This window comes from Citrus clementina, unplaced genomic scaffold (genome assembly GCF_000493195.1).
Source record: "Citrus clementina cultivar Clemenules unplaced genomic scaffold, Citrus_clementina_v1.0 scaffold_3, whole genome shotgun sequence".
Classification (NCBI taxonomy): Eukaryota; Viridiplantae; Streptophyta; class Magnoliopsida; order Sapindales; family Rutaceae; genus Citrus; species Citrus x clementina.
Window position 1 is genome coordinate 37496878 of NW_006262339.1, and position 19994 is coordinate 37516871.

Genomic DNA, 19994 nt, shown 5'->3' on the forward strand with positions numbered 1-19994 from the left:
CCAGAGCTTTACCCAAAAAAGCACTTTCCACTCCTCCATTCTTTTGTTCAAAATGATAAATTTTTACTTTCTGCTTGAAGAATACCTTTTGCCTTCACCTTTAAAGCAGTCAATGGACCACTAACAAAAGTGCTTTTCCAATCCTCTTGTTTTTGGATTGAAAGCAAACGAGCATCTCCAGGACATGTTAAGGGCGCCTACGGCTGCCTCTATAAACATATCTCAGAAGTTTTCATGCAACTTCAATATACTAACTTTTTTACACCCAAGGTAGTTGGAAACAGCAGACACAACACAAGTCTTCCAAACAGCTTAACAAAACCCAAAAACTCAAGGAAAAAGTGAGATAACAAAAAGCTGGATAAAATAAAAAGAAAAATAAGCATAAAAAACAAAAGCGGAAACATCTGCTGCTATACATGAAGAAGGCTTACACAAAATACACATGCAAATTCCCCAAACACTAGATTACCAAAAGCCCCCCTTTTCCGAACTGACTCAACCCTCAACTAAAACTCTTCAGTACAATAGTGCACTGACAGCAAAAATTGAAAAAATGGGAACCAGCACTTCCAACACGCAACCGCGACAACCTGCATTACAGAATTACACGAAGATGTCATACATGGCATCCAGAAGAACAAAGTGGAATCCGCCAAGTGAATAGCTTATGTCAACAGTCAGTACAATGTTTCTTAACTGGCTAGAAAATTTCACTAGCAGAATAATGTCTTAGCATTTCATTGTATATTACTAGTTTTAACTTGTCAGGGAAGCAGGTTAAATTCTAACTGGACAGGAGCATGATCAACATTTCCTCGTGTGTAGCAATGCCTGGGTTGTATTTATGGTTTTATTTTTTTAAATCAGCACATAAATTTGTTGGGCGTAATTCTCTTCTGAACAAAATTGCATTTCTTTTTTCTCCTATAAACAGTTTGCTTATCAGGTAAGAAAGTCTTTAATTTATGCTTTTATATACATCATTATTTTATGATAGACTTAATGATTCGTTTACCATGAGTTATGAAAACAAAATAGAAAAAGCTCATATAAGAAAAAGCAGAGGCAATTGCATATACCGGGATTCTTTAATGTCTCTGATGTTGGTAAGGCAGGCAATGACATCTCTGCAAGATTAGAAGTAGGCATTAGGTCTCCAACGTAAAAGCAAGCAAATATTTTTTCTACAGAATCTCTACTTCTAAGTTAAAATTAAGGGGGAAAAACATCCTCTCCAGATAGTTACCAGGAGCACAAAGAGACAAAGATGACGCTGAGGACGATGCAGGCCATGGAGCAGCAATGTTATCTGTCAAGTCACACGTGAAGCTGTAACCCGTAATATTGTCAAGTACCACATCTGCCGGTAAGCTTCGAAGAAGACATCCTATATTCATAAAAACCCACATTTTACTTTTTCATTTTATAGGAAAATGGAGATCATTGATAATTAAGTGAGGATTATAGCACAAGTAAACCAGCAGCCAATTTTAAAAATACAGAACACTTGTACAACAATAAAATAAAAATTTATAAACAAAATAATATACTAGTTTCATCTCCAGGAGCACAGAAAGCAACTATATTTATTTCCATCCAAAAATGCATATAGGAAAGCAATACCAACCCTCATCCTCTAGAGCAAACTTTAAATCCATGTTAATCAAATCAAAATCGGAATGCTTTACGGTACTTAGAACAAAAATGAAATGATGGGGTAGGTCAGTAATAAGTTTGCATACATACAAGGCACGTGTTCAGTCTCCATTTGCTTAAGTAGTAAAAATGGGATAATCGTCATCTCATGCTTAACTAAAATCAATTAATCTCAGATGTTAGTAATGACAGCATGCCAGCATCACACTCGTTGTCTTTTAAAGTCTATTGACACGTTAATAACAAGAGTCTAACTAGGTAGCTCTGAGAACTAATTTGTATTATATTGTATACATATGTTATAATAAAAAAATGTTTCGGGTTTAAATTCACCCTGTAATTAAAAAAGAAAATTCTACTCTAATTCAAAAACATATTAAATTCAAACCTGGATCCAATGTCAAAAAATTTCCTCGATATTTTTCTATGGAGTATCCATTAATTAAATATCCATTATAAAATGCTGCTTCCTTGAAATGCACAGAAATATTAGTTTCCATAAAAAATTATTTCCTACTATTCTGAAACAACCAATTACAACTGTAGTATTCATTTCCTGAAGCTAAGAGTACAAAACTAAGGGAGATACGAGAAAAAGGACAAACCTTGTTGTCCATAAGCTGCTTTGCCATCCAGTCACATATTGACAAAACAGAGAGAAAAAAGCATCTTAGATAATTAAAAGAATAATCAAGAGAAAAATTAATGAACAACACCTTTACATGAATATTTTACCTTGGATGCTAAAGTCTTTCAAGTCAACATCACAAAGCTCATAGATATTCGTCATGACCCCTTCTTTTCGCAACATAGACCCAAACACCGCAGCACAGATTATAGCTTGTTTATTTGTAATTAGCATTTGCTTCTGTACACCAGCAATGTAGGCATTCAATGAGCTACAGCATGAAGGACTGGGAGCAGCAACGTTACGGCATGCTTCAATTACTTCCGAGGGCTGCTTAAAATCCAAAGGGCAAACTGCACCACAATATTTGCTTCAACATAAGCATCATAATTGAGATAAACAAATAGTTCACAGTAACTAGCAAACCCATCTCACACAAAAGACAATGTGATAGCACAATTGACTGACACGCAAGCATTTTATTATTTCCCAGCATGGAACTTTGGTGTTAACATAGCTAGTTCTTGGCTGATATCGGAAATCCAATTATATTCATGATTAGATGCATTTACCATCCACTGTGTTCGTAGACTTGACAACTAAAATTATATGCCTTGCTTTAGTTGTTATAAATTAATATATTACATCACATGAAAGCAAAAATGACTATCATGCATCTTTTAATCATAAAAACAGATGAAAGACATCTAAGATCATGGCCAGCAGAATTTAACTTTTACTTCGCCTGATATTTGCTTAACTATTTGTAGAGAACACCTCATTCAGCTTTGTTTCAATTTGCAAATCATTACATCATGGAAATGAAGACACTTAAACAAGCTTTAGGCATGGCTACCACTTTTTTGAAACCCATGGCTAACAAAACCAACCACCAACAAATGTTAACATCATAATAATGCAAAAAGAATGAAACCTAAAATTGTGATCTTTTAGAAATATGTTTATGACATGACATTGGCAATAAAGGTGGATCTCAACATCAAGCTCGAAAATGAAGATGTCAAGACCCAAGTAGGGAGAAGTAAAGAGCGAACAGAAGCCCAAGTATGTAAGGCAATATACGTTCGCTACATTTCTAAATTAAATTATTTGGCATGAACCAAATTATTTCCTAATAGAGGCAACTTAATGAAGAAGAAAAAATTAGATGCAACAAGCAACTTCAATAATTCAATATCAATACTACATTTGGCAAAAAGCATGCAAGATAATTAAGCAAGCAAAAAGCATGCAAGATAATTAAGCACTGTACCCTTGTTAACTTTGCAGGCAGATAATATTCGAAATGCACTATTGGCGGCTTCTGCTGACAATTTACTGGAAAGATACGAGTAAACAACCCCTTTACAATCATTAAGTGCATCAACTTGATCTGAGCCTCCGACAAAATTTTTATTCTCAGTAAATGTCATTTGAGTTCCTGAAATCTGAAGAGCAGCCTCCATGATTGCAGGTTGGCAAATTGGTCTGCAACACTCTTTAAGGGGATCAACAGTGCTGCAGGCATCAAGTAATTTGCTCGTGTTTACTATTTTCTCAAAGCTAACAACATCCTTCACTGGACAAGACCCACCCGTGAGATTCAATGATGTTACCGAGCAAAGTGTAGGAATTGTATGGTTGGCCCCTCTGCTAGCTAATATGCTAAGGATATCTGAAAAACAATCATTAGCAACTGTGTTTTGCAATACCAACTTATCAGATTTCATACTGTAGAAACCTTGGAATATGTGGAGTAAACTACCAAGCTGCGGACAACATATTACGTTTCCTACAAGTGGGGCCAAAGGTTGGGAACAATCCGATGCTGTTTTTTGCATGATGCTTGACATGGCAGAGAAATTTACCGGGCATCTCCCAGTTAAATTTGGTTCGTATGTTGTAGGAAAAGTTGGATACATTGGAGGCAATGGTTCGCCAGCATACGGGTAAGGTGGAATTACAGCTGGGGATATTTCTATAGGTTCAAAAAGCCCAGTACTAGGTGGATTGGCAAGCTCAGAAGTGGAAGAAACATGACTAGGCTCAAGCACATTATGTAGTGCCACTACATCTTGGAAACTAAACAACCAGGCGATGAATAACAAAAATGCATGGCACGTGGAACCTACAATCAGATACAAGACATTCAATCAGCATCCACCAATGTAATCCACTGTGTTATAAAAGTAATGCAAAGACTATAAAAGACAATAAATAACCACAACCAACAGATGGCAAGTAAATAAAAAACTTCTAATATCTTACCCTTTAGCTGACTAACAGTCTGAAAACAGTCCATAGCCCCACTAGCCCTCTGGCACCATTTAGTTTACAAAAGATAATCCTACCGTAGTTGATTATCTGTGCAATATTCGTTCACAGCAACACCTGTACCATCTTCAAGGATTAGGACTAATGTCAAAAGAAAACATAACTACAATATAGGGAAACAATGAATAATAAGGAAAACAATTGAAAAAAAAAATTCTTCAAGTTAAAGAATCTAAAATAAACAAGACATATCAAAGTAGCTGCTGCCCTCACAGCTTTATCAAACTATACAGAATTTTATGCCCTGAGCTTTGCAGACAAACAACCCCAAGATCTATCAAGTTGATATTAACAAGGGAGCTATACAAGGGTGAAAAGAAATCATTCTCTGGATCATTTCATAAAATATTCAGAGCCAACCCACACCATGAGAAACTAAAACTCATGTTTACAATTACAAAAACACGCACAAAATATACCACAAGATACAATAGATCACTGAGATGAAATCAATAGAACCTCTGATCTCAGAATAGTTTCAAATCTAATCACTCTTGCAAAAACCAATCAAGGGAAAAAGCAGATTTTATGGCAACTCAAGCTGACCTTAACGGATTTAGTGAACTATCTTGTAGATATTGATGTCACATGGTCAGGCGGTGGATAAAGGAAATGACTGATCTTTACTTTAGCTTCTTTAGTGAAGCATAATATCTCAACAAAGCAAAAATTTTCCGTAATAATAATATTTTCTCCTCATTTTCACACTATTTCTCAGCTACCCATCTAGTACAGAAACATTTTTCCTACAAGAAGTGGGAATAAAATAGCTAACTCAACTAAGCCAAATAATCAAATTGAGTTTAATCAAGCAAAATTTTCCCCAAAATCGCTAGTTTAACACTCAAAGCTACAACTTTCTCTTCATTTGCCCACAATCTCTCGGCTACCAAACAAGTAAACAAACATTTCCTGAAGTAAATCAAGACCAAAACGCCAAACTCAACTGAACACAATCAAGCAAAATACCCTAAAAAAATTTATCCTTTACCTCAAAAAATTTAAAATTTCCTTCATTTTCCCACTTTTTTCTCAGCCACCAAGCAAAACATGATAAAAAAAAAAAAAGAAGATAGAATATACCCAAAGATGATATTGCACCCATATAACCTTCCACGTTTCACAAAGATAGAGTGAAATTTCAAGCTCTGAAGCTCAGATGCACATAACCGCCTCCTTTTAGGGGTCGATCGGAGGATGATGAATGATCAGAAACCCTAATTTGGGAGCTGCAGCTCAGTGAGTGAAAGTGTGTTATGGTGATGTTATAAAGGCGTGGTGGATAAAGTGAAGAAAGGAGGAGTACTGTTAACTTTACCTTTTTTGTAGACTTGACCCGGAATCTTCCGGATTTGGTTCTTCTTCCTTTTACTTGTTCTGGGTGGATGGCCCGTTTGCTTTTTGGGCCCGCACCTAATAAAAATATTACAATGTCAAATATCATCAACATCCCTTATGATTAGATAAATTACGGGAAACTTCACTGTATTTCATCTAAAATTGCGGGAGTTGGATTTAGTACCTTTGCGTGCGATGAAAATGATATTATGTTAAATGATTTAGGGTGTGTTTGGGATTGAGGTGTTGTAGCTTTTAAGCTACAACTGCTGTGAAAAAAAACTGTAATTATAAAACAAAAGTTAATAATATATAGTAAATATAAATTTTAAATAATAATTTTGATAAAATTATTAAAGATATAATAGATTTTATATTATACAAGTGAAAAATCATATCAACATATCTTAAAAACTACAACAGTTAGTGTTTACCAAACACTTTAGTGCTGTAGCTTTTAAGCTACAGCTGCCCAACTTCAATCCCAAACGCACCCTTAATACAAAAAATTTCAGAAAGTGAAATTTAAAAAGTTACAAAATTACAAAGATAATAGATCAAATTAGAATGTGGTACATGAAATTTTGTAAGAAGGACTTAAGGTACAATATGTGTCATTTAAGTGTGTTATGACTTATGAGATTAATCTACCTATAATTCTTAACTTAAAGAAAAAAAATATTTTTTTTTTTGTCTATTTACATTTATAAACATGTGTTATCATCATTATTATTCTTCATTCACAATTTCACAAGTTTCATACTGAGGGCCAATTTGGGATTGCGGAGGCTGATGAAATAAGCTGCTTGTGCTGTGCAGATAAAATAAGCTGCTGATTAAAAAAATAGCTTAGCGTTTGGTAAACTGTGTTGTTGCAATTGTTGTGAGTTTGAAAAGTAAAGTATATGTGTTTGGTAAAATTTATTACGAAAGTGCTATTTTATTATATAATGACCAAAATAGACATACGTTTATATTACTTTTTATTTTTAGAGTATGTTTAATAAAATTGTTTAGACATATCTTTTTTCTAAAATATGTAAAATTACATTAAAAACTCAATTAAAAAAATCTAAAGAACTTTATAATCTGTTACATAAAATATGATAAAGATAAAGGTATGATTTATATATTAAGGTTTATGGATAAATGAGATATAATTATATTTTTATTAAAATATAGGGTTATAATAGGAATTTTAAAAAGGTATGGTAGCTTATTAAATAAGCTGCTTATGAAAAGCAACTTCCTACCTGTTTTTAAAAGCTGCTGACAAAATGGAGAAAATTATGAAATAAGCCGCTTTTACAAAATTTACCAAATACTATTTTCATAAAAAATTATGAAATAAGCAGCTTATTGAATTTCAACCGCAATCCCAAACGGGCCCTTAATCCATTTTTTTTCTTTTTGACTTTATTGTAAACTTTTTTCAAAGATATATGTATGAATATTTACTTTTTTTAAGAGTCAAAAATACTTTTCGGTAGGTAAATAATCAAAGAGTAAGAGTCAACAAAAATTTTGACTTAGATTCCATTTAAAAAAAAAAAATTAGGTTTGCACTTGAACTATTTCTTGTACTTTGCACTTTGAAAGTTATCTAAATAACTCCATAATTTAAAAAATTTGTATATCGAAAACTTTGAACTACATTTTATAAATTTTCATTCTTATTCTTCATAATTTTAGGAATTATTGTAGATCTCTCTCAAAATTTACTAAAACTCATCTGTTCAAAGTTAAAACTAGTGGCTTTATCTATATTTTCGGGTAAAATTACGAGACATCATTGCATTTACCGCTGGTTATTCACCCAGTGAAAAAAAAAAAAAAAAAAAAGAAGTTGCTTTTGGCCTGCGAAAACGACGTCGCTTCAGTAGTTGGGTTTCGGTCTGGGGTTTTGGCCTAAACTCCGAAACCCTGCTCTCTTTTCATAACCCAAAGCTCTTCTTCCTTGATTTAGAATCCCTATGAAATGATTCGAGTGGCTGTTTTCAGCTGAACCGAATGAAGTGAACCACGCTTTGTTAAGGTTTGTGAGATTTTGAGTTCATTATTTTATACAAATGAAAACATTTTCATATTTCTTGTGATTTCTCTTTCATTTAATTAGACCCCAGAATCGAATCTATATATATTGTGTTTTAAAATTAGCTTCAAGTAATGGGTTGTTTCCTTTGATTAGAGGATTGTTGGGGCTTTTTTAATTATTTCTATTTATTTCAGTTTGGGTTTTTTAAGCCATCAGTGCTAACAAGAGACATACAAATTTTATGTATCTTCGGGCACATATTTTTTGTTCTGTTTGTTTCCGAGAAAATTAATGAAACCCGGTTGAATGAATAGATTGATTTAAGGAGTGACATGAGACATGAGTTCTAGTTGCTAAAAGTGAAATTATTTTGGTTTCAGGAATTTTTGTGCTTGTACTGTGGTATTGTAGAAAGAGATTGTTTTTGCATCTGTGGATAGTACTGCAAATATGCAAAATCTTAGCCGTATATTATCTCGCCTGTCATCTACTTCCCTTAGTACTGCCACTAGTGCAACAAGAGTTTTAAAGGAAAAAACCAGACCCTCCTTTGGAAATGACACGATAATTGCATCAAAGACTGGATTAGAGATTAACTGGCTTACTGGCTCCCGAGCATTTTCAGCGAAATCTGGTGGTGGCAATGGTGCTAGAACTGAAGGGAGTAATGACTGGGGTGGATCGTTTGTCCGTAATGATTCTGATGATTTGGGTTGGGACTCAAGTTCATTGTGGTCAACTGGAATGACCAAGGAGCATTTTGATGGAGAGGCTGTGGGACATCGAACTGCTTCTAGTGATAGTGGAGAAGATACATATTATAAAGCTTCGTTAGTGGCTAATATGCAGGAAATTGAAGATAAGATAAAGGAACTGGAGATGGAAAACCGTAAGAGCAAGGCTTTTGTCGATGGATGGGGTGATAGGATGCGTGAAATATGCACGTTGTTGAAGCAAGTACGGGAGCCTGGTGCACGAGGATCTTATCTCAAGGACTCAGAGAAGGCGGAGATGTATCGTCTTCGCAAGCAGAATCCTGAGGTTTATACAGTGGAGAGGCTTGCTAAAGATTATAGGATTATGAGGCAGAGGGTGCATGCAATTCTGTGGCTTAAGGAGCTTGAGGAGGAAGAGGAGAAAAAGCTTGGCCATCCATTGGATGACTCTGTTGAGCTCCTTCTTGATACCTGTCCAGAGTGAGATTTTACAACTGATCTTTGTTTATTTTTAATAGCTAAGTGTTATATTATTCTACTATGGTCTTGAAACTTATTTTGGTATGTGATTATCCTACACATACATTGAGCAGAGCATGTTTCTTGAGCTATTGCTTGTTGGATCACGGCTAGGAATTTACTATTAATATTGGATCACATTTGTTTCAGAAGTAGTTTCTTCTACTATAATTCTACTGACATTTCCCATTCGGATAGAGGAACCAACCCATGTATATATGGAAAATTGTACTGTTATGTGTGAGTTTTATGTTTGTGAATGTAGTTCATGATGATTTCTGTTATGTATTTGAATCATGATTGTCCTGGCTAGCTTTTATAAGGGTCCACAATATAAATTGTTTTTTATTCTCTTTTTTTTTTATGGGTTATCTCTTCTAAATGGGGAATTTTTATTTTTATTTTTTTCCTGTTCCATGGACAAAAGACAACTCTCATAATAGGTATATAGCTGTTTCATCTGTCATTTCAAACTGAAATGGGACTCCTATAATATCTCCTGTGACAGGACAAGTGGTAGAAGATCTTATATTAATTCTTGCTACTGGTCATGAATGTCTGCTTAATGTTGTAGAACTTCTGTTTGATATATATATATATATATATATTTCAATCATAAGCCCACGTTAAGTTCATATCAAGTTCATCATAATCCCACTTTAAGTTCAATCTCTTATATTATTTGTATGTATGTATTTCATATATTGCCTGCCTTTTCTAAAACAGAGTGTGGTGATGATCCATGTTCAATGTTAAGATTATATAGTGCCTAACTAAATGGATTTATAACCTTGGCTTAGTGGTTTGTGAAGGGTGAATGGGGAGTGCCAGTGATCAAGATAATAGAAAATATAGGTACTGAGTGATCAATATGTTGTAAGTTGTGTTGGTGGTAGTTGCTTAAAATTCATTTTGATTTCTGAGAACTTGTTGAATATTGTGTTCATATGGTGATAGGGTTTTGGTGTCTATGTTATAGGTGACATGCAAAAAATTGTAGTATAGAGTTTTTGCATATTTTTTGCATGGAAATGCCAATCTTAAAGTATCAAACTGCCATTGTGCCTGTACACTATGGCAAACATCTGTTTATGTGGATGTGCTCTTGTATTCATATGTTTACATAAATAGTACATAAAGTTATTGATGCGCTGACCTACATCTGTGTATGTGATTGCATTTCTTGTACATACGTGTTTACAAAAAAGCAGACGTAGATGCATAAACTTATGTTTAGGTGTTGCAATTGTAAAATGTAAAGGAGATCTTTCTGGATTAAATTTTAACCCAACACTGAGAAACTGGCATTAGCTTACTTGTCTCTAAAGATCAACCTTATATTTCCTATGGTATCTTAAAATCTTTTTTTATGCAGATTCTTTAATTCCCATGACCGAGAATTTCACGTGGCATCCCTTCCATACAAACCTGACTTCAAAGTTATGCCTGAAGGTTGGGATGGTACTATCAAAGATCTGGATGAAGTTCATTACGAGATCTCAAAGAAAGAGGATGAAATGCTTTATCAAGAATTTGTTCAGAGGATGAATTTCAACAAAATGAAAGTAAGTATTAAGTCCTCTCTGCCTTTGGTTTCTGAAAGGGGAAGTGATAATTAGCATTGATGATGTTTTCTTTTGATTCCAATAATCTATAATACTAATTTTTTGTTAGGATATTTTTACATTAATCATTTGTGTTGGGATTTATATTTTTTAGTATCCTTCCTGTGGTTATTGTTGCGGTTACTGCTTTTGTCAGGGCTATCTTGTTGGTGTTCTCTCACACATGTTTGCATGTACTTTTGGGTGAATTTTACTTTGTATTCAAGAAAGAGTTTTTATGGGCAGAAAATGTATAGGAATTGGATGGACGAGATGAGACTGGAGTGAAATGGTTCCCTGTTTATTCTATTATTTATGGGTGATTTGCAGATGGATATGTCAACAAATTATATGACTAAATTTTAGTGTTACATCTCATGTTGAACTGGTTGAGACTGATAGTTTTCATTCTTTTGCTGATTTGCTTGAAAATATTCTTCTGCCCTGCCTCTGATTCATCAAGTGACTCAAATAATCAGATATCCGGTGACTAGGAACTGAAAATTAGGTGGTGGATATAAACAAATTCAGAATAATTTGAGAAGGCTGAAGGGAAATGGTTTATTCAGGATGATTGGGGGAATTGTTTCTAGTGCAAGAAAGGAGTTTGGCAAGCATCATAAATGACTTCTCAAAACTAGAAATTGGAATTGAAGTTTTTTAATTGTTGGCTATGCATGGGACTGTTATCTTCTTTATCTTTTCTCGGCTCAATATGGAGCTGATCAACTGTTCAGTTTCGTATAAATGCATATTTTGTCCCTCTGTTGTATCATATCAATGATGTGGTTTTCTTTCCACAGATGGCAGGTAAGGTGCAATGCCACAGGTATAGTAGGCGTCGTCCTAATGACGGTTGGAAGTTCACAGTGGAGAAACTCGGATCACGAGGCAAGCGTGGAAAGGGTGGCGGCTGGAAGTTTGTTAGCATGCCAGATGGTTCCAGCCGGCAATTGGATGAAATGGAAAAAATGTACGTGAAACGAGAGACACCTCGTCATCGACGCAAGATATTCCCTTGATGCATTTGAAGGAAGAATCAAAAACCGAAACTTTGTTGTAGCTCTTCATGCAGTCATCTTCCAGAAACAACATTGTAGTTCATTTCCATTTTCTGCTCGAGTTAATGCAAGGCCACAAGCCCATTGAATTAGTCTGAATCTTGGGTAAATGAGCCTTTTTGTTACCGTGCCTGCTCTGTCCTTATTTCCTTGTTGCATTGAATTTGCAATTTTGTATCATGCTTAGTTTTTACCTATTCTGGAAGAATAATTCTCTTTATAAGGGATTTCAATGATCCAGTTAGAGAACAAATTTAATTCAATAATTATTCTATTTACGTGGATAAATAAATTACAGTATTTTGTATCTTGAATACACAAAGTAAGTTTATTTATGATTATGCTTAATAATGATCTAGCGGGCGACAGCGCTCAACTTATGATAAGCCACAATGTCATGTGGTGTTATCTGATTAATTCACAGCTTTAACGCTATTTATAGGGATTTATAAAATTTCATCACATTTTCAAGACATTCACCATATAGTGGTTAGTGATGCTCACTAGAATATCTTCCATGCTTTATTGGTTGTTTGACTTTTCATTTGAATATTTTGATAGAAATGGGTACTCACTAGTTTATATAAAATACTTTGATAGAAATAAATATTCACTAACTTATATAAAATAGGAAGTCATTGAAGAAACTCAATAATTTTTATCAGTATATTTTATGAGATAAAATTAGAAGAAATGTAATTTAATTCAAGATTAATAATTAAATAACCTTATAAAATGTAAAGTTACTGAAGAGAGTCAATAATTTTCACGTTATGTTTGGTAAGATATCATGATAAGAAATATAATTTAATTAATTAAATAAATAAAATATTATCTTGGTGGATTTTACATATTCTTAGAGCCGTTACAATCGAGTGGTCGACATAAGAATTTATGTTGACTGTTGTTAGAGAAAGTACAAAGAATATTGTTTGCGGCTGATTTTGGGTCAATGAATAAAAAACCACAAAACCAACCCAAGATCAATAAATTTATATTTTTGTCGGGGAGCGGGGTACCTCGCTTGTTCGGCACGTGCGGGTTGTTTAGGCTTTTTGTGGAGTGAAGGAGAATTGAGATGACGGTGGTTATGGAGGGAATCTGACTTCAGGTGTGGAGGGCTGGTGAAACTCGCCTTAAACCTGCGAAACAACCAAAAAGAGGTCAAAGGTGGAGCCGGGGGTGGCCGACGACCACACTCCGACGCTCAAGTCAGAGTTGGGTTATCTCATGTTAGAGAGCTTGCAAGCTCTCGGTAATGGAGATTTTGAGGTTGAAGAAACCTTAGTTTTTTGTGGTGAGTGTGTTTACTTACTTGATAAAAATCAAACCTGAGTATTTATATGGTGTACCCCGGTCGCCGTGCCACCTGGCGCTATTTTAGTGGCGTTCCCTGCTGTCATGTCAGGAATATTCTTACTTTCATGCGTATGGAGGCTTAGGCGTTTCAAAAATATGTGTGGAGAACAAGTTTGTGGCGTATTCACGTGCTGGGCGTAGTGGAGTGGTCCCGCGTACCTCTGCAATTCCGTTGTAATTTTCCAGGCGCAGCAGGAAAAGCTGGTGGTCCCAGCTGTCACAATATCACACTTTTGGCGGATTCGCTGGCGTGACAGGCGGCTGTCTCCTCTTTTGTGGCACGATATTTCCTTATTTTTTGACACATATCAAACTGATCTTTTTGAGACTCGGGGCCCACATATCCCTTCACATATTTACGAAGACTTTTGTATCCTTTCATAGTGTATCCGAGGTACCCCCGGAGTGCTTAGGGTAGCCGGGATATCTAGGGTATCCGAGGTACCCGAAACAAATTAATATCTTAAATATCGACACGTGGCGCTTCATCATTGGCCTCATATTTCCTTCCCAAACAAATATAAAGAATATATATATATATATATATATACCCGTTAGTTTCCCGCGTTTTCATTACACCTTATGCAAATAGGATTCCTTGCTTATCAAGGGAAAAATTAAAAGATATTATAGTGCTATTTTGTTTCTTAGTTTTTTTTTTGTTTTTTTTTGTTTTTAGGTTTCTTGTTTGTTGGTTCTCTTTTAATCATCATCATGACTGAAATAATGATAGAAACTACGGAAGAAGAGTATAAAAATCGCAATTACACAGTACACAGTTGCATGCAAGTGGGCAATCTCTGCCAAGAGCGTCGATCTGTTTTAGCCATCGCTCGACCGGTACCTGGAAACGTAACGCAAAACGGAAGACACCTACCGGAGAGATTGATTGGTATGCCATTTTCGACATCAAAGAAAGACTAGAGATATTACAAGATGATCACTCACAATTACGTCCAACTCTTCAAGAAAATGGAATGGAGAAAAATAAATTATTTATTTGAACTGGAGGAATAGGAATTGGAGTGAATTGGATTGCCATTAATGTGTTATCTTTGTCTTGAAATCAAAATCAGAATGAATTAAATTATAACAAATTATTAAAATGTGTTTAATGAAATATTGTCAATAATTATTATTTTGTATTTTAATTATTGTAATTATTTATTAAAAAATAATTATTACTAATAATTATTATTAGTAATATATTAATATATTAATTAATTAGAATAATTAGAATAATTAATTATTTAATAATAATAGTAATAATTGACATTAGTATATTAATTAATAATTATTATTTTTACCACTAATAACAATAGTAATAAAAAATTAAAAATATATTAATAATTAGAATAATTATATTAATCAATTATAATAACATATTAATTACTATCATCATCATCATCATCATCATCATCATCATCATTATCATTAACAATAATAATGATGATGATGATGATGATGATCATCATCATAGTAGTAATAATAAAAAAATTTAAAATATATAAATTAATTAATATAATTATATTAATTAATTAATTATAATTATATTAATTAATCATAATAATTTTTAAGTGAGAACAAAATGGGTATTTTTAATTTTATAGGGGACAAAATGGTTAGTTATGGAAATGAGAGATTGATTGGGAATCAATCTCCCATTCCCCATTTCAAAATTCGGGTGGGTCCTATGATTTTTATTCTAATTTCTTCCTCCGTTTTGTGAAGTAAACGCCGTCAATGAATTTGATTTCGGATTCTGATTCCCTAATACGGAAAGTAAATGCACAACTAGTGAAACAAGAAAGGAAATAGAACTGTAAAATGGCCCGAGAGAGTAATAGATATACGACCAAATCCTTTCAACCTCTAATGGTAGAATTACTTTCCTCTTATGCTTCTTGCTAGTATCTATATTTTGGAACCCTTGTTATTATTATTATTCTTTTCTATTTGGACTTGGAAAATTTTCAGTTTAGCTAATTTGACAATAATTAATGCATTGTAAAAATTACCAGATTTTGTAAATTGCATTAGGTCTTTTTTTTTTCTTTAGAAACTTTTATTGGCAGTCACTTACACGTAACTTGGAGTTAGAATGAATATATTATGCTTGCATAATGTTTGGGGTATATAATGACGTGGCCAACTGTACTCAAACAAGGATTTCCTTCTCGCCAGCGAGGAGCAATATAGTGTCCACGAGCAGGAGTCTTCTGTTTGACACTGAGGAGATCCTTTGCTGGGGCCAAGGTATGAGCAGGAGTTTTCTGCTGGACACCGAGGATATCTTCTGCTGGGGCCAAGGCCGGAAGACCCAGTCAATGGCAGTTGTCAGAACTTGTGCTACTTTCCAAGAGTCCAGGCATGAGGTCCACTCAGCCACAATCACAACGTTCGAGCATCCACAACCGGGGACTAGGTAAAGTGGTGAACGTGGGTCGTGGAGACCAAATTCTCAGGAGGGCTATAAAAGGGGCCTCCAAAAAAGGTAAAAGGATTGGATTTTTTATAGATTAAACGGATTACGAAGAAAATTCATTTTAATCCTTTCTCTAGGTTCTTGGTAAGGAGAATTATCGGGAATTTAAGGGACAAATATTACAGTAAAAAAGACACGAGACCAGTGGCAAAGTTTTTCCAAAGTAAACCCGTATTGCTAACTTGAGGGTCGAAGGGTTTACGCCGGTAAAACTCCCAGCGTTCTCTGACTTATTTTTGTGCGTGCAGGATTTCACAGAGGAGAAGCAGCGAGCCTTAAAGTCTTTCTCGTTAAAAAGGAGTAGCGTGAAGTTATCCACGACTAACTACAAATTCAAGTGTTGAGGAGAGATTCTGGTCACGATGGAGCAGACCCAAAATTTTGTATCAATATTTTAGGGCCGTCTGTGTGGAGCTGAACAAAAAGCTGCCGTCAATGGAAAGAAGAAAAAGAAGGAGAAATGAGGTGATTATGGACGTAGGGGGAGTAGTGCTCACGCGGGGGAGCCGGGGCTAAGTGAGTCTGTGACACTAAGGGAGATAGCGAATGAAGCACGAGAGAGGGCAATGCATGAACAGATAGAACAAATGGAGAAACAAATAGAGACTTTAACAACCATCTTGCACGAGCTAAGAAATGAGCAGAGAGGAATTCACGTAGGAGGAATGAGAAGCGACGAAATTACACTAAGGCTTGTTAACAGGAGGAGCCATGATGAAGCGATCGCCCCGATGAGAGGTTGAACTACCGGGAGGTCTGATGATGGTGCCGGTGACCAATCCTTAAGGGGGAAAGTCATGAAGTAGAAGATCAACCTCAGGACAAGTAAAATACGGGTAATAATGACAGAGCGGCAAACGCCGAAGAAAGGGAGCTCTGAAAGCACTTACATGATGTCGAGCAAGAGCGAGATCATGTTGTTGCATGTGATCTTGGTCGAGCCATGAAGTTGGAGGGAGAAGTGTGAAGATTAGCACAAATCATAGACGATATGCAGGGGCGTAATAGAGCGCCAGGTTGGAGAATAATGTTAGATAACGAATCCCCCTTCTCACCAAAGATCATGAGTGCTGTTGGACTTCCGTTTCCCCAACCTCAAATATGCTGGACGAACCGATCCCTTGGTGCACATAGATCGCTTCAATGACATAACCGGAGTACATTGGTTGTTCCAAGCCTAAAGATGCAAGGTGTTTCCGTTAACTTTAGAGGGACGAGCACGTGAGTGGTACCGGAGGCTGCCTCGAGGAAGCATTAGGGCATTCGAGCAGATGTGCCAGAAGTTTGTAGAGCAGTTTAGGGGAGCAATGGCACCAGAAGATGACATGATGGAGCTAATGAGTATGAAGTTAGGAGAAAACAAGACTCTCCGGGCGTTCGTTAAAAGGTACCATCACGTTGTCCTTGACCTTGGAGCTTTCCACCATCCTCAAGCTTTAAGGAGGCTGAAGGAATAAGTGAGAATAGAGCGCTTGTGGTACAACTTGAGAAGTTATACAGTACAATTATATTCCGTAGCCTACGAGTAGGCCAAGAGGGACATAGAAATTGAGGAAGAAAAAGCGGCGAGCATTAAGAGCGAGCAGTTGGAAGGACTAAGAAAGAAGGAAAAGAAAGTTCCAGAAGGAAGCAGGCTAGTTAAGTAAAAGGATCAATGTTGAGTTTAAATTTAATTGTTATGGGTGACAATGTGTAAGTGTAGACAACAAGTAATATAATGATGAATATTCAAGATTGTCTCCACGGGAGTTGATGTTACGGAAATTGCTATAGCAACCTTAACAATTTTACCTGAATGGAAAGTAGATTGAACAATTAAACTAATAAACTACCTAAAAAAATGCAATAAGTAAATATGCAGAAAAGTAAACTTTCAAGTCAAATACAAGGATATAATCAATAGGAATGAAGTAGTTGAGTGACTAAACTTTCTTAATGGAACTTGACTATCTCTTGCAAAATTTAGTTCAGTTGCTACAACATTGTAAAGTCACTATTGTTGGTCTGCATTCTCTTACTCCCAATTGCTTGAACACTGATAAAGGAATGAGATTGATGCTTGCCCCCAGATCACAAAGTGCTCTACCATTATATTTAGTTCCAATATAACATGGAATTGTAAAGCTCCTTAGATCCTCAAATTTTTGGGGAATCTTATTTTTAAGCATGTGGCTGCATTCTTGTGTTAGAACGACATTTTTAAACTCTTCAAGCCTTCTTTTCCTTGCTAAAATATCTTTAAAAAACTTCACATAATTGGACATTTGTTCCAATGTTTCCACAAAAGGGATGTTAATATGCAATTATTTTAGCACTTCCAGAATTTTGTAGAATTGCTTATCTTGTTTTTGTTTCTGAAATCTTTGTGAGAAAGGTGGTGGGTATTAAAACTGCTGTGTTGTAGCAGATGGTGCAGGTTGCTGTTCTTATGATCTAGTCTGGTGTGTTATTATTAGTGTTGCAGCTTCTTCTTCGATAAGCTCTGAATTACTTTTTTCTGCAGTTGCTGCAGCATGACTACTTTCACTAGTATGTTAGAAAATGAGTTGTTGTGGCTCTCTTTCAACTTGAGTTTTTTCTTGGGTTGAGTTAGGCTCCATCATTTTTCTCAGCTCCATCACCTTGCAATGTTATTTGCCTTCCCTTCTTGGATATTCTGTATTGCTAGGTAGACTGCTCTGAGGTTTGTTACTTAATGCTGTAGCAAGTTGTCCAATCTGATTTTCTAGATTCCTCAAAGTTCCAGCTTGGCTTTGGAAAATTGCTTTATTTTTCATGATGTACTCCTTAAGCAAAGCTTCAAGAGAACTAATTTGATCATTGTTGGTGGTACTTTGTCCTTGATTTTGCTGTTGAAATCCTGGTGGTTGTGCAACTCTATTCTGTCCAGTGGATGCGGCAGCAGATTGATGCTGGTTGCTCCATGAGAAATTTGGGTGTTGCCTCCATCCTGGATTATAGGTGTTTGAGTATGGGTTGCTCTGATGTTGTCTATTATAATTGCCCACATAATTAAATGTTAATGCAAATTATCATTAAAATGTACTAAAACTTTTATTTCATAGAGTTATCAATCACCATGCTCAGGGTATCGGTGCAGGAAACCAAATCACCTCTTACCAACCTCATCAGAGGCCACCCCAATTTTAATGAAGCAGAATGCAGCCTCCTCGTTCTCCGACTAAAGACTCATGGGGGGGGGGGCTGACCAGATGTACAATCATCCTTATCACTAGGGGTGGGCAATAGTCGGTTCGGTTAGGTTCAAGTCCCGAACCGAACCAAAATCGATCGGTTCTTAAGATTGGAATCGAACTGTTCGGTTAAGATTTTTCATTTTCTTGATTTTACAGATTTACCCTAATATTATCAGATTTTATACTTTCCACCTAATTTTACTTAATTTTGCAGTTTGCACTCCTATTAACTACCAAATACCAAACTACCCTGTACACACATAATATTAATAATACTATATATGAATAAACAAGTATAAAACCGTTAGATCAAAAGCAAAATAATAAAATTTCCAATACAAAATATTCACAATTAATAAACACGCTTAAACTTAAAAGTTTACTACAAATTATAAGTCCATGGCAACCAAAAAAAAAAATAAGTCCATAATAGTGCATCAATATTCGATAAAACTCCACCATAACAAGAGTCATAGCTACTTCCACCATAACATACAAGCCACAGCTGCATCCACCACAACAAACAAGCCACAACTACATCCACCATTCATATCACCTAAATCAAAATTTAAAGTGAGCAAAAGCGAATAATTAAATTAACTAAAATGAAGTGATATGTAATAACAAATAAATGCATATCAATTTATTACCTAAAAATTATTTATGTTGATCTTCCAAGTTGGTTGGCCGTTGTTGATTTACGAAGTTCTACATTAAAAAAAAATTAACAAATTGAATAAGGTTCATATTACTTAAAAAATAAATTAAAATTAAACAAATTGCATAAGGTCATAATTCTTTAAAAGTAAACTTAAATTAAAATTAAACAAAATATACCTTTTGCAAGTTGATCCATAAACTCGTTGTCTTCAACTAACTTATTTAAGTCCGCTGTTGAATCCCCAAAAAGAGAAGACCGCAACCAATTCTGTAATAATACCAGTGCCTCAACCATGTCCGGAGTCAAAGAACTTTGATATTCATCTAGAATACGACTTCCAGTACTAAAGGCGAACTCGAAGGCAACAGTAGACACTAGAATAGTAAGAACATCCCTTG

General features: G+C 35.2%; 2 protein-coding genes across 3 annotated transcripts; one reads left to right on the forward strand and one right to left on the reverse strand.

Annotated features, from left to right (window-relative positions):
* Window positions 1-387: 387 nt before the first annotated feature.
* On the reverse strand, window positions 388-5909 carry LOC18047973 (uncharacterized GPI-anchored protein At1g61900). 2 transcript variants are annotated; one of them, XM_006442866.2, is made up of 8 exons: window positions 5705-5909; window positions 4556-4678; window positions 3561-4415; window positions 2395-2640; window positions 2265-2279; window positions 1250-1390; window positions 1083-1130; window positions 388-593 (listed from the first exon to the last, which is right to left on the reverse strand). In XM_006442866.2, exons 2-8 carry the CDS (start codon window positions 4587-4589, stop codon window positions 520-522), a joined length of 1413 nt encoding a protein of 470 aa, XP_006442929.1. In that variant the 5' UTR covers window positions 4590-4678; window positions 5705-5909; the 3' UTR covers window positions 388-519. The 2 variants fall into 2 exon arrangements, with proteins under 2 accessions (XP_006442929.1, XP_024044474.1); XM_024188706.1 differs by lacking the exon at window positions 5705-5909 and adding an exon at window positions 5168-5413.
* A 1922-nt stretch (window positions 5910-7831) lies between these two features.
* Window positions 7832-12172, forward strand: LOC18047974. The gene is made up of 4 exons (XM_006442867.2): window positions 7832-7994; window positions 8375-9190; window positions 10605-10794; window positions 11637-12172. Exons 2-4 carry the CDS (start codon window positions 8445-8447, stop codon window positions 11853-11855), a joined length of 1155 nt encoding a protein of 384 aa, XP_006442930.1. The 5' UTR covers window positions 7832-7994; window positions 8375-8444; the 3' UTR covers window positions 11856-12172.
* Window positions 12173-19994: the final 7822 nt, after the last annotated feature.

What these genes read in the sequence shown, in the direction of transcription:
- LOC18047974 (XM_006442867.2), top strand. Translation starts at nt 8,445, where the DNA reads ATGCAAAATCTTAGCCGTATATTATCTCGCCTGTCATCTACTTCCCTT. An exon ending in CTTCTTGATACCTGTCCAGA is followed by an intron (nt 9,191 to 10,604) that starts GTGAGATTTTAC and finishes TTTTTTATGCAG; the next exon opens with ATTCTTTAATTCCCATGACC. An exon ending in TGAATTTCAACAAAATGAAA is followed by an intron (nt 10,795 to 11,636) that starts GTAAGTATTAAG and finishes TTCTTTCCACAG; the next exon opens with ATGGCAGGTAAGGTGCAATG.
- LOC18047973 (XM_006442866.2), bottom strand. Translation starts at nt 4,589, where the DNA reads ATGGACTGTTTTCAGACTGTTAGTCAGCTAAAGG. An exon ending in TGCCTGCAAAGTTAACAAGG is followed by an intron (nt 2,641 to 3,560) that starts GTACAGTGCTTA and finishes ATTGTGGTGCAG; the next exon opens with TTTGCCCTTTGGATTTTAAG. An exon ending in AGAGACATTAAAGAATCCCG is followed by an intron (nt 594 to 1,082) that starts GTATATGCAATT and finishes TCTGTAATGCAG; the next exon opens with GTTGTCGCGGTTGCGTGTTG.